This window comes from Vipera ursinii (genome assembly GCF_947247035.1).
Source record: "Vipera ursinii genome assembly, chromosome: 2".
NCBI lineage: Eukaryota > Metazoa > Chordata > Lepidosauria > Squamata > Viperidae > Vipera > Vipera ursinii.
The window spans coordinates 23,205,991-23,220,355 of record NC_139513.1 but is presented as its reverse complement, the minus strand read 5'-3'; the positions used below and the strand labels follow the sequence as shown (position 1 = coordinate 23,220,355).

At 41.7% G+C, this 14,365-nt stretch overlaps 1 protein-coding gene across 1 annotated transcript; it reads right to left on the bottom strand.

Moving 5' to 3' along the window:
* Positions 1-1,295: 1,295 nt before the first annotated feature.
* LOC310634787 (zinc finger protein 287-like) lies at positions 1,296-9,287 on the bottom strand (the record flags this gene model as incomplete). The annotated part of the gene is made up of 7 exons (XM_083353324.1): positions 9,068-9,287; positions 7,933-8,361; positions 6,498-6,612; positions 6,321-6,388; positions 4,531-4,660; positions 2,091-2,651; positions 1,296-1,381 (listed from the first exon to the last, which is right to left on the bottom strand). The coding sequence occupies exons 2-7, from the start codon at positions 8,347-8,349 to the stop codon at positions 1,296-1,298; spliced, it is 1,377 nt and encodes a 458-aa protein (XP_083209450.1). The 5' UTR covers positions 8,350-8,361; positions 9,068-9,287.
* Positions 9,288-14,365: the final 5,078 nt, after the last annotated feature.

Genomic DNA, 14,365 nt, shown 5'->3' with positions numbered 1-14,365 from the left:
GGCCTTGGAATGAATAATGTTCCCTCTTTCTCCATAGATACTGGTTGACTCAGGTCTCAGTTGTACACTGAGAATGCAAATTTGATTACATTTGGGGTGCCCCAGTTCTACACCAAGGGTATACATTTGATTTTTCTATTTTTTCATTTGTGCTTGGGGAAGCAGCAGCTTTTGAATGTCTTCACATCCTTTTGAGAGCTATGACCAAGTGGGAGAAACATGTCAATTGGGGAGCAGGAAGCGCATTACTGAAAAAATAAAATAAAATGAACCTATACATGCATAAATTCAAAACTTATAATAATTATAATGGCACATGCCCATTGTTTTCATTTTCGTTACTAAATTCATCTCTCAAGGCCTCTAAGTTAGAAGGATGAAAAAGACAAAAAACACCAACCTTCTTTTCAGAATTCAGTCTGTGTAAATTGGAAATCCATAGACTGAGCTCCATGTGGATTCTTTTATGGGAAATAAGATGACTATTTCGGGTGAAGCCCTTTCCACACTCCATGCATTTATAGGGCTTCTCCCGTGTGTATCCTTTGATGGGATGGAAGTGTATGGTGTTGACTGAAGCCCTTTCCACATTCCATGCATTTATAGGGCTTCTCTCCTGTGTGGATCCTTTGATGGATTGTAAGATGAGTGTTTGTTCTGAAGCCCTTTCCACACTCCGTGCATTTATATGGCTTTTCCTCCATGTGAATCCTTTGATGGGATGTAAGTTGCCACTTTGTCCTGAAGCCCTTTCCACACTCCATGCATTTATAGGGCTTCTCCCGTGTGTATCCTTTGATGGACTGTAAGATGACTTTTTGTTCTGAAGCCCTTTCCACACTCCGTGCATTTATATGGCTTTTCCCCTGTGTGGATCCTTTGATGGGATGTAAGTTGACTGTTTCTTCTGAAATCCTTCCCACACTCCATGCATTTATAGGGCTTCTCCCCTGTGTGTATCCTTTGATGGACTGTAAGATAACTGTTTGTTCTGAAGCCCTTTCCACACTCCATGCATTTATAGGGCTTCTCCCCTGTGTGTATCCTTTGATGGGATGTAAGTGTATGGTGTTGACTGAAGCCCTTTCCACATTCCATGCATTTATAGGGCTTCTCCCCTGTGTGTATCCTTTGATGGATTGTAAGATGAGCGTTTGTTCTGAAGCCCTTTCCACACTCCGTGCATTTATATGGCTTTTCCACCGTGTGGATCCTTTGATGGGATGTAATTTCCCACTTTGTCCTGAAGCCCTTTCCACACTCCATGCATTTATACGGCTTCTCCCCTGTGTGTATCATTTGATGGGATATAAGTTCACTGTTTCTCCTGACGCCTTTTCCACACTCCATGCAGTTATAGGGCTGCTCCCCTGTGTGTATCCTTTGATGGGATGTAAGTGTATGGTGTTGACTGAAGCCCTTTCCACATTCCATGCATTTATAGGGCTTCTTTCCTGTGTGGATCCTTTGATGGACTGTAAGATGACTGTTTGTTCTGAAGCTCTTTCCACACTCTGTGCATTTATATGGCTTTTCCGCCGTGTGGATTCTTTGATGGGATGTAAGTTCACAGCTTGTTCTGAAATCCTTTCCACACTCCATACATTTATATGGCCTCTCACCTGTGTGTATCCTTCGATGGGATGTAAGTTCACTGCTTGTCCTGAAGCCCTTTCCACACTCCATGCATTTATAGGGCTTCTCCCCTGTGTGTAACCTTTGATGGGATGTAAGTTCATTGTTTGTCTTGAAGCCCTTTCCACACTCCATGCATTTATAGGGCTTCTCCCCTGTGTGTATCCTTTGATGGGATGTAAGTGTATGGTGTTGACTGAAGCCCTTTCCACATTCCTTGCATTTATATGGCCTCTCCCCTGTGTGTATCCTTTGATGGAATGTAAGTTGAGTGTTTGTTCTGAAGCCCTTTCCACACTCCGTGCATTTATATGGCTTTTCCTCCGTGTGGATCCTTTGATGGGATGTAAGATGCCACTTTATCCTGAAGTCCTTTCCACACTCCATGCATTTATATGGCCTCTCCCCTGTGTGTATCATTTGATGGGATATAAGTTCACTTTTTCTCCTGATACCCTTTCCACACTCCGTGCATTTATATGGCTTCTCTCCTACGTGGATCCTTTGCTGAGATGTAAGATGCATTGGTTTGCTGAAGCCCTTTCCACACTTCCTGTATTTATATAGCTTCTCCCTTGTGCTTATCTTTTTATAAACAGTCTTATTTCCATCCTCAGTGCATTTATTTGGCTTCTCTCCCAAGTGAAAACTTTTCTGTGACATAACAGACCCATTTTCTTGAGAAAGTGTGAAAGTCCAATTGTAATTTTTTCCTTTGTCTTTGCATATATAATCTTGTCCTTTGACTTGGGATAGATAGTGCTCATTTACATCTATTGTGTCTCTGAATAGTCTTAAACCTTTCCCAATGTATTCTTTCTTTATTTTTCCTCGTTGATCAATAAAATCCTGCATCTGAGCATCAATGGAAGATGATCTTTCCTTATTCCAATTATTTGAAGTGTTTCTTTCCTGCCTTTGGAATCCCGTCCGAATTGCAGGCTTATCCATTACGTCTCTTTGTTTGAACACTTTCATTAGTTCTCTAGCGACTTTATTGTCATTCTCATTATCACCTTCAAAAGAAAAAAGAAATGAAAGTGATAGAAATGTTAGGGGAAAAGATCACCCTGTCAGAAATCAGATAATCCCTGAGTTATGAACCTTCCCTTAGCGGACGTTCGAATTTACACGATAATCACCCAGTAGTGTTTACGAAAAACTCCTGAAATTACGAATTTTCCACACTACGGCAGTCATTCACCCTCAGGAATGACCACAGTAGCACTGCAACATTCACCCTAGCTATTTCCTCCCCCTGCACCCCAGTCTCCCTAGACACAAGGACTGTGGGTATGCACCTTTGCTTTCTTGGCTGTTCTAGGCCTTTGGTGCTTTCATAGAAAATGGAAGCCTAAAGTAGCACAAGATCACGTGAGATCACTGATGTGAGATCGCACACTACTGATTTCGAATGATCTCACGGGAGTTTAGGCCTCTTTCTCTGCAACAGAAAATGGAACGGAAGCTGGGGGAGGCTTCCAATTGCCTCCGAAGGCCCACTCCGGGATTCGGAGGCCTTTTCCAGGCTGCTGCTGCCCGGAAAGGAGGCCAGGGGATGAGTCCGTGGGCTTTCAGAAACCTGATCTACAGGACTCCGTTGGCAGAACAGAAGCCAAGGGCGGTGGCCATGTGGCTCGAGTTCGGGGTGTGGGGGAGCAGGAGATAGGCATAACAAGCATCGTGAGAGTTCAGGCACTCATTCTCTGCGAAAGAGGATGGGTGCCTGAACTCGCATGATATTACAGCACATAGGAGCTTCCGTTGACCCTCCTATGCCAGAAAAGCAGGAACCCGGCAAAGAAGAGATGGATCCTTTCAAGGTAGGTCAATCTTCCAGGGCAGAAATGGAGGGGGAAGCATGAGAAATCTTTGTGAATTGTGGAGGCCTTGGGGGCCTGTTCCATCACTAGGCCCTCCATGGCCTTCCCCACCGAGATACCTCACGTGCAAATAATGAACCGCCTATTTGCCCATGCATTCAATTAGCAAATATGTGGGTGAAAGCAGGAGGTGATCTTCTTCGAGGTACAGGATTTATTCCCATGAATTTTTGAGTTACGAATGAAATGGGCAGGCTCCATTATATTTGTAACTCGAGGACTACCTGTAATTGCCTTCAGGTATTTTGCCAGATTACATTATATTGTATATTTGTATAATTATAACAGTTTGGTATAGAAATGATAATATCACTATTCGTGAGGCATAAAAACTTGTAAAAGGCTGTGCTGGACCAGTATGTAACTCTGGTCCATTATATAGCTAGCTTAGGAATTAAGAACTGTGTTAGAGCATTTAGCATTTAAAGGGTTAAACGCTGTCTCCTTAAGAGATGGCCTCTGGGAAATGTAGTCTAGTTGTTAGTCAGTCCTATATCTTATCTAGTCAGTGGGAGGAGCTTCAAAGGTTATTACAGAATGTCCTGGCTATGTGCCAGGATGGTTAAAGCCCTTGTCTAATCAACCATCATGCAAGCATCGATTGGCATCCGTAACTATGCCTAGCTGAGATGGGGAATTATTCCTTTGTACCTACGAGAATGGACAGATATGACTATGACTGGATGTATACTGCAAAGTAAGTCCCTGCTTAGAATTCCTGGGCCAAAATAGCTGAAAACTGTTTGATGAAGTTTGGTATTACTGCAAACCAAGGAATTACTTTGTCACTAATATGTTTAGATAGAAATAGAAAAACAAATGGGATAGAATATATCTAAGCAGAATGCCATTGACCTATTTCCTTCCTAGGAGCAGTGGAACAGCACGACTTTTCCTTCTCCCTCTGAAGAGAGGACATCTATTTGGAGATGACTTCATAAGAAGTAATCCGTGGCATCTGACTACAAAGTGTTTTCCTAGACTGCCGGACTGCAAAATAGGAAACCCTTACCAAGAGAGGCCACGTTCTTATAATTGTCCAGCATGACTTCCCAATGCAGCGTTTTCTGGTGAGGATCCAGCAGAGACCATTCCTCCTCTGAGAAATACACAGCCACCTCCTCAAAGGGCAGAAGACCGTCCTGAAAGACAAAAAAAGACAGAACAGATTGAGGAGGGACTATAGGATCTGTCCTATTGTTTAGAAATTCCCAAAGCAAAGCTATGCACTAAGGTAATTGGCTATGTTTAGTAGGATTCCATAGTTTAGGTGAGTTTAGGAGAGAAGAAAAAGCTTTTGATTGAAGAAATGTTTTAGACAGGTTTCACCAACTTGAATGATTTTGTAGGACTTTCAGTGCCATTCAGTTAAGTAACTCCAATTTCCTTCTGGATCAACCTCAGGATCCTTCTGGATTTACCAAATATCCAGCCGGCCAGCCAGGATCAATTCATCCATCCTCAATCAAAAGGCACTCAGTCCAGAGAAATCAATTAGCACGTGGCCCTTGGAAAACCCACCAATCAGTGACACTAACTTGTTTAACCTGGGTTTAAAGGCATAAGCACTTTAATTTGTGCTTAGATTGTAAGTCGCCCTGAGTCTTCGGAGAAGGGTGGGATATAAATGGGATTTTTAAAAAAATGTCTCTGTAGGGGAAGGGATTCTTCGTAGAATTTTAAGAAGTGGCTAAGAAGGAGCAATCCTATTCATCCTCAACACCTTCATGAAAGAGCTGGGAGAGATCAGCCATGGATCTGTGTTGTGTGCCATCAATATCCAGAGACTCTGCCCCTCCTCCGATTGCAAGGAAACTGCTAGTAGTCTGAGCCATTGACTCGACAGTAAATAAGAAAATGGAGAACATTTTTTGAGGAAGGCATTTCTTAGCCTTTGCAAAGCTGGATGGTTTGGCCTCCAAATCCAGGCACAATTCAGGGGATGAAAAGGTATTTTGCAAGCCAACAGGGCCTTGATTATGTGCTCTTTCAGAACAATTTTTATTTGGAGGCATTTCTATATGGTCACTGTCTTGGGATTTTAAAAATCTTTCTTCTTAATCACTTATTTTCTTATCAATGATTGTAAATAAAGCTTTTAAAAATGTTAATATCCCGGTGTGAATATAAAATACTTTTGAGGATCCTTGCACAAATGCAACTCAAAGAATTAAAGAAAGAATGGGTGCTTTGAAAATATCTGTAAAACATTATTTACTGAAAAGTTGGGAGAATAATTAGGGGAAAGAGTTTTGTTTTTAAAGTAGTACTCTTAAAAAAAAAATCCTAAAAAAATCCCCAATCAAAAGCAGAGGGGACAATGGAAGAAGACAGTAGAGATAGTCCTCTACTTACAACAGTTTTTAGTGACTGTTCAAAGTTACAACGGCACCGGGGAAAATGGCTTATGCCCAGTTTTCACACTTACGACTGCTGCAGCATCCCCTTAGCCACATGACCAAAATTCAGATGCTTGGCAACTGACTCATATTTATGACGGTTCCAGGGTCCTTGGGTCACGTGATCACCTTTTGTGACGTTCTCAGAGCAAAGTCAATAGGGAAGCCAGATTCATTTAACAACCGTATTACAAACTTAACAACTGCAGTCATTGACTAAACACATGTGGCAAGAAAGGTCATAAAATGGGGCAAAGGTCACTTAACAAATGTGTTGTTTAGAAACAAAAATTTGGGTTTCAATTGTGGTCATAAATCAAGGACTACCTGTACTATGTACATCAGCTGATTTCCTGAGGGAAAAGGAAAATACAAATCTAGTAAATGAATGTTCTTCTCTCACCTGAGCTGGAGGTTCAATCATGGTTTCCGTTCCCCCAAAAGAAAGTGTCAACTTCCTTCTATTCTTCCCTGTGAGGGAGATAGAATTTGAAGAAGCATAATTAATGAAATGCTATAGAAAACACAGAAGATAAGAAAGTTAGGATTTATCAGAGGAATGGAAGGACCTCATTATTACCTCTTGAAGTGTCCTGATTTGGATCTTCCTCAGAGATCCTCCTGAAAAACAGTTCTTGAGGGAGATTTGAAGGATGCCTCATTCTTTCAGGATCTCTGATGTCCATTGTAAAGGACTTGACATAGTATGAAGGAGAAAAGAATTAATGGTCATCCAACATCATGAAGTGGTTTTTTACTGCAAAGCACTCAGTATCGATCAATTAGGCTGGAAAGTAAGAAATAAAGGGCTCTGCAAAATCTTTCTTCTAGAAAGGATAAGCAACTATAGAAAGATTAGTGAAGCATCTCCACATAGTATGAATGCCAGGGAACTCTGGTAAGGAGGCATTAAGAATTTGAATATATTGATCGAATGGCAAAGAATTGTGTGTATAATATAATGCCTGAACAACAGGAAGATATTTGGGTGAAAACTTTAAAATTTCTATTAAATTATAATTTGAAACAAATTTTTTATAAAATGATGTATCAATTCTATTTAATGCGTGATAACTGGCCAAAGATGTATAAAGGAAATTCAAATACATGTTCAAAATACAAATGTAAACAAGAAACCTTTTTCCATTTTGGTGGACAAACCAAAGAAATACTTTGTGTAAGATTTACATTTTACTGCAGAAGATTCTCAAAGTGGGTATAAAAACAAAACCAGGGACTTTAACAGACAAAGAGATTGAGAAACAATCTCAATCTTTGCTGTTTTATATGTTTAGAGCATTAAGAATGCTTTTTGCACAAAAACGGAAGGATACGTTAATTGCCATAATGGAGAAGTTGCTGGAAAAACTCATGGCACTAGCAGAGATGGCAAAATTAACTGCTTTAGTTAAAGAAAAGAACACATCCAACCTTGTTTCTACTTGGAAATCACTTCTGGATTTTTTTCTTGGGATTAAAAAAATGAAATTTAGAGTTTCTTGTTATTTTATTTTATTTATTTTATTTTATTAGTTATATATACCGCCCTTTCCCGAAGGACTCAGGGCGGTTTACAGGGTATTTAAAACCAAACCAATACAAAAGTTAAAAACAATTTAAAAAAAAGATTAAATTATCCCTAAAAAAATAAAAACCCCAGTTAAAAATTCTCAGCCTGGGCCGGAGAGCTCGAAGAGCCAGGTCTTCAGGTCCCGGCGGAATGAACGAAGGTCAGGGGCTAGTTCTAGTACACATTAAGGATGTAAAAGTAGAAGTTGGAGGCTGTAATGTTACCATTTTATTTGACTGCACTAAAGAGTCAGAAGTCAATCATTTTCCTTTTTCCCTCTTTACCCTATACGTCTTTCTCTTCAATTCCCACCAGTTCCTACTATTTTCATTTTTTTTGCGTTTTATATCTTGATAAGCTTAATGATATTTTTAAAAGGAAAGAAAAATTTGAACATATTATTATATTCAAGTCCTTCTGGGCTCCCAAGAGGAAGTCCTCTCACCTGCAACTCAGCCTGCTCCTTCTTCTCCTCCTCCTGGCTCAGGAGGAAGCCTTCCACCAGGGCCACCGCCTGGGAGCTGCTCTCTGCTCCACACTCCCGCACCCAGCTCTCCATCTGCAGGGGCAGAAGCGCCAGGAACCGCTCCAGAACAACCAGGTCCAGCATCTGCGCTTTTGTCTGCTTTTCCGGTCTCAACCATTGGCTAGAAAAGTAGTGCAGTCGGCTGCAAAGTCCTCGGGGACCCTCATCCTCCTGATGCCGGATGCTCCTAAAATTCCAGGACTGAAGGGGTGAAAGGATGGTTCCATCGTCCAGGATCTTCTGGCCAGTTCTTGCCCAGATCTCCTCACCGATTCCAGACTGAACAATGGAAGGGCCTTTTCCAGTTCCCCCACTTGCTAAAGGAAGGCTCGCCATTCTTTCTCCGTCCTGTAACACAAATCCAAATGAGTTCAAGGAAACCAAATTCTTTTTCATTCATAGCAATGTTCATCTAGCCATGGGAATCAGAACAAGCCATTAACCCTCTTTGCCAAAGAGATAACTTTGTCTTTAAAGAAGATGAACAAATGACTTCCTTTTGCAATTCTCTGATAGAAAATAAATTCCAACAACTAGAACGTAATGGATTGGATCATTCATCTATACTCATCGCCATAGAAGGATGTATTTTTTTGGCCTGGTAAACTGATGACATCAATCAAGAAGATTCAGTGTATTTGGCATTTTGGATCATTTCTACATTGTTTTTACTTGCTTTGTAAAAATATAGATCTACATTTACCTATCAGCAGGGTTCACACAGCATACAAAAACTCAGAACAGGTTAACAAAGCATGAAAATTCAATTCACAAAAAATGTAATGCCATTCAATTGACCATGGCTTAGGACGCTCCATTTCTCTTCCTTCCTTCACACAGGAAGTCAGGTTCACACAATGTGTCCTAAGCACAAAAGGGTCAATCAGATCCAGGGGCTCAGTTCACATGAAACACAAAGGCTTAAATACATAAAGCTTAACATAATCATCTGTTTACCCTCCTAAAACAAATTGAGCTGCAGAGGAGTAAAACCTAGTTTACTGTCATCCAGCACAGAGTGAGAACCTAGGCATAATCTTTTGCATTTTCAAACCTTTTCTTATTTCCTCCTTGAGATTTGCCATGCAAGCTCTCCCACTACCCAGGAAATAGGGCGTGAAGGACGATCTAGATCCCCTCCTTTCCTTTCTGGCATCTGGATTTCTTCCTGAGGGCAACGTACGTGGTCTAGACTAGCACACACAGAGACAAACATACACACAAACACAGACAAACAACCTCCTTTGTCAGCTGCGGCTCCCTCCTTCAAGACTCTCTTGCAGCCTTTTCAACCGCCTGCGAAGTTCAAAGGGTTAAAGAGAGCGAGTCCAGCATCCTAGAAAGGCAAGGCTTACCGATGTCACTTCCTTGCCAACCGGCCTCAGCGGCCCAACGCTGAAGTGCGTGGAGTTCCTTTCTCTTTGCAGAGGCCGCCCTCTGGTGGATTTTCTGTGAACGGAAAGCGCTCCTGGAACAAGGAGAGACGGAGCGTTTCCCATGCGGGGGCAGGAGGGGGCGCTCACGTTTCCCTTGATCAGGAAGCCTTCTCAACGTGCTTTAGGCAATGTTATACATCCGTAGAGTGTGAGAGTGGCATCTGTTAAATTGGTCCATAAGGTAAACAGTTGGGGAATGTTTGCCAGGGGATTTGGGGGTTGGGCTGAGTTGGTGGTAATTCACCAAAAGGATGCTCTCACTTACAAGAGATGTTCACACCTAAATCTCCCCAAGGTCTTTACCAAAACCTTCTGTTTTTAAAACGGAGGTTTCCAGCTATGGAAGTGGTCAGAGTCCACACATTGGGTCTATTGGTGGCTTTTCAAGTGAGATTTTGACTAGTCAGGGCAGTAGCATTTATTTCATGTGCTTTCCAAGATCATTGTTCACCGATGTTAGTATTCCCACACATGTAACAGTCACACTTAGAGATGGAACAATTCTTTTGGCCAGATCGATAAAAAGTTTCTTTAGTGCTGAGGGAATTTCAACTGTGACTTCCAGTTCATCGTAAAAAGAATGAAAAACTCAAAAATGTTTCTGGGTTGGTGGTATAATAGGATCAACCTGAAGCCATATTTGTGCCCGGTTCCATCGATAGTCCAAATGATGCTGAGAAATCTGCTGATCTGTTTATCTCGAAGCACGTTGGGTTGCAAGAATCAGCATTGCACTGGGAAGTGCTGACTCCTTTAACCACATTGAATTTCCTTCGATTGTGCCAGGTTGGGTAGGATGTATAAATGTATTTTGTGTGAAATAAGTAGGCCTGTTTCCCCACTTAGTCCATTTAGCTAGATTATAGTCAATAGCTTTACAATCTGGGGAATGGCAGAGCCTTGTATTAACTCTGGTCGTGTCTTGATTTGGATCATCCTGAGAGATCCTCCTGAAAAACATTTCTGGAGGTGAATTTGATGGATGCCTTCTCCCAGAATCTCTGATCTCCATTGTGAAGGACTTGAAAAAGTAGACAGGAAAAATAATGAATGGACAATACACATCAAGAAGTGGATTCTTCGGTGAACACCACTCCAAAGCGCCAGAAATGCATCAGTGATGTTGGAAAGCACAAAAGGAACAACTATCAGAACAAAGTCCTATAAGAATAACAACAAATAACAGAACAAAGTCCTATAAGAATTATCAGAGTATCTCCAGATATGATAAATGCCAAAGACTCTGGTAGGCAAGGGTTAAGAATTCAAACACACTGTTGATTAGATCTAACCACTTCAGAGTTCCCTTACCTATCAAAAGAAACTCTGGGTGGTGAACAAAGTAAAAACAATACAAAAAACAAAACTCTAAAGTAATCTAAGGTCAAATAAAATCTTCATAATCTTCAAACAGGGAAGGGGCTGGCATGATAAAAGCCTGTTTGGAGGCTTCTGAAAAATAAAACATCTCAATCTTGGAGAAATAAAAAAAATGAAGAAAGGTGGGAAGGAAAAAAGAAAGCTTTTCCTTAGTGGCGTAATAGTAACTGGCATCTTTTCCCCATGCCTAGAAGGCTTAAGAAAGCTCCAGGCTTTTATTATAGCTAGCATTTAAAATAGCCTCAATTATAATGTGTTTTTGTTATGTATGGGGTTTAAGCAGCAGCTCAGCAAATACCACCAGGTGGCACTGTACCATTGCCAGATTGGATGGATAGCTTTCGGCGGGAGATTCAGATGATTGGATTGGCCAAGAGTGTACCTGGCAAGGTACAGGGCTTTTTTTCTCATTGAACGCTCAGAACGGAGTTCTGGCACCTTTTTTGGATGGAACCTTGTAGGGTAGGCAAGGCGGGTTGTATAACGTGTGAGTTCCGACACCTTTTTCTTTTACAAAAAAAGCACTGGCAAGGTACATAAGGGGTACAGGTAACCCCCTTTGTTCAGTACAGTCCTATCACTAATAAAGAGCTGACTTGCTGTACTCATCTGCCTCTCATTGCCATGCGGTCCAGAACCCACTACACAATATTTTTCATCATTTTTTAATCTACATTGCAATCCTCTTGCCTTTAGATAAAGCTAAGGGATAAAGTAAATCCTCTAACCACATCCTATTTTTGATTGTGGTTAGTAGGTCTTGAGTAATTTCCATCAGTGCGGTTGAATCTGATCCTCAGTGATGGTGAACCTTTTAGAGACCGAGTGCCCCAAAACCGCCTTGCCCCTGGCCCGCCCCCGCCTCTCCTGCCCGCAGGGCCACCCACTGCCTCCATGGCCCACCACAGCAGATCACCCAGATGGTCCAGCAGCGTTATGGCAGCCACACTCTCTGTCTGCGCCCTGCAGCATCATCTGCATGCGATGGGGTGCGAGGGCGGAGTCTTGTCCTTGCTGCCCGGCTGCCATGTCCTTGACTGCGCTGCTCCATGCAGGCTGCGCCCAGGGTGACTCTCCTCTTGGGGGGCTGCTGGTGAGGAGGGGGCCACAGGAGGTGGTGGAGCTGGGGCGATGGCATGCTTGCCCACAGAGAAGGCTCTGAGTGCCACCTCTGACACGCGTGCCATAGGTTCGCCACCACTGCTCTAACAGAAGAAATGGAAAGTCTAATGAATGCATAGCTCAGAGACAAACTTCAGAATTGGCTGTAAATTTGTATATATTACTCAGAACTGGGTAGAAACATTTTTTTTCTCTAAATCTTCCCACAGATTTGCGGACATAAAAATTAGGTGAGTCAGAGTACAGGTAGTCCTCGACTTACAACAGCTCTTTTAGTGACCGTTCAAAGTTACAACAGCACTTAAAAAAGTGACTTACAACCATTTTTCATGATTATGACTGTTGCAGCATCCCCACAGTCAGGTGATGAAAATTTGGATGCTTGGCAACTGGCTCATATTTATGACGGTTGCAGTGTCCAGGTTGCAGTGTCCAGGGTCATGTGATCACCTTTTGCAACCTTTTGACAAGTAGTCAGTGAGGAAGCCAGATTCACTTAACAAACCTGTTCCTAACTTAACAATCACAGCAATTCACTTAAACAACTATGGCAAGAAAGGTCATAAAACGGGGCAAAATTCACTTAAGAAATGTTTCACGTAGCAGCAGAAATGTTGGGCTCAGTTGTGTTCATAAGTTGAGGACTACCTATATTATTTACAGAATAATAATAATAATAATAATAATAATAATAATAATAATAATAAATACGGTAAATAAAGTTGGAAGGGACCTTGGAGGTCATCTAGTCCAACCCCCTGCTCAGGCAGGAAACTGTATACCATTTCAGACAAATGGCTGTCCAATCTCTTCTTAAAAACTTCGAGTGTTGGAGCATGCAATTCATATTAAATTTAGATTGGGAAAATTCAACTTTCTCCACAAGTAATAATAATAATAATAATAATAATAATAATAATAATAATAATAATAATAATAATAATAATAATAATAATAATAATAATTTTATTTATATACCGCCCTTCTCCCAAAGGACTCAGGGCGGTGAACAGGGCAAGCATAAAAAATACAAAAATACAAAAGTTAAAAAGGATTAAATATATGCCCGACTAAAAACAGTAATTACAAATATTAAGATAACAATAAAAGAAACCCCACCCATCCCCCATCAGGCCAGGCCGGCTTGTTCGAATAAAAATGTCTTTAGGTCACGACGGAAGGAGCGAAGGTCGGGCGCCATCCGGAGCTCAACCGGTAACCGATTCCATAGCTCCGGGGCGCCCACAGAGAACGCTCTCCCCCTGGGAGCCACCAATCGACATTCTCTGACCGGTGGCACCCTGAGGAGGCCCTCTCTGTGGGAACGCACAGGGCGGAGGGAAGTAGACGCCGGCAGCAGGTGTTCCCTAAGGTACTCCGGACCCCTGCCATGTAGGGCCTTAAACACCATTACCAGTACCTTGAATCTCACCCGGAAGACAACTGGTAACCAGTGCAGCTCACGGAGCAGAGGTGTAACATGGGAGTATCGGGAGACTCCCAACACAACTCTCGCGGCTGCATTCTGTACCAGTAGAGTAGAACGTATCAGTCACTTTTTCTCTCAATCTCGTAGAACTACAGTATTATGACAATAAATTTAAAACCTTTCCCTGTGCAAGGCACTTGAGCTCATTAAAAAAAGATGAACAGTTTTTTTTTAAAAAAAAGATAAAGTAGCATTAATATTAGTAGAAATGCTGATGAAAAGTAGCTGTGTAATGCTGCAATTCTTCATATTTAGGAACCTAAAGGTGAGTTGACCTTCAAAGAAGTGGATTTTAATAAGGCAATATCAACTACAGCGTGATTCTATGGTAGAAGACGTTAGCGGGAATAAGAGGCCCAAAGACATCAGAATTCCTAGAAAAGATATTAAAAGCAGCATCACAATTCCCATAAAAGGGGGGGAGAGTAGAAGATAGCAGGAGGATTTAACCTTAGAGAAAATCTGTAAATCAAAAAGAACAAACATAGGAGTTGGTAAAGGGGAAAAATGGGCAATATGGAAGAGTTGACTGGAAGAGCGAAAATCCAGCTTTAAGTTCATGGAAACAGTCCAGGAATGTCTAAGCAGTGGCATGGTTTGGTGTGGAATTCTAGTAGTTGAAATACACCCATTTTCAAATTGCCATGGTTGAGAGTACAGATTTGGCAATTTTAAGATATGTGGACGTGTTCAGACCTGGTTGCGAAGCCCTTATACTCATCCATGATTTATTAATAATCTGTTGAAGAGGAGGAAGGTGTCAGAATCCATTTTTATCACATTTCATAAATGTATAGGTAGAACAATGTGCTTATTCTGGGGATTCTGCCATCTCTCCGAAGGGGGGGGAAGAGGATAGACTTAAGGTGATCTTCTAACAACAGGGAACATTTGAACTGGGGGAGGGAGGGGGAGAGACAGATCT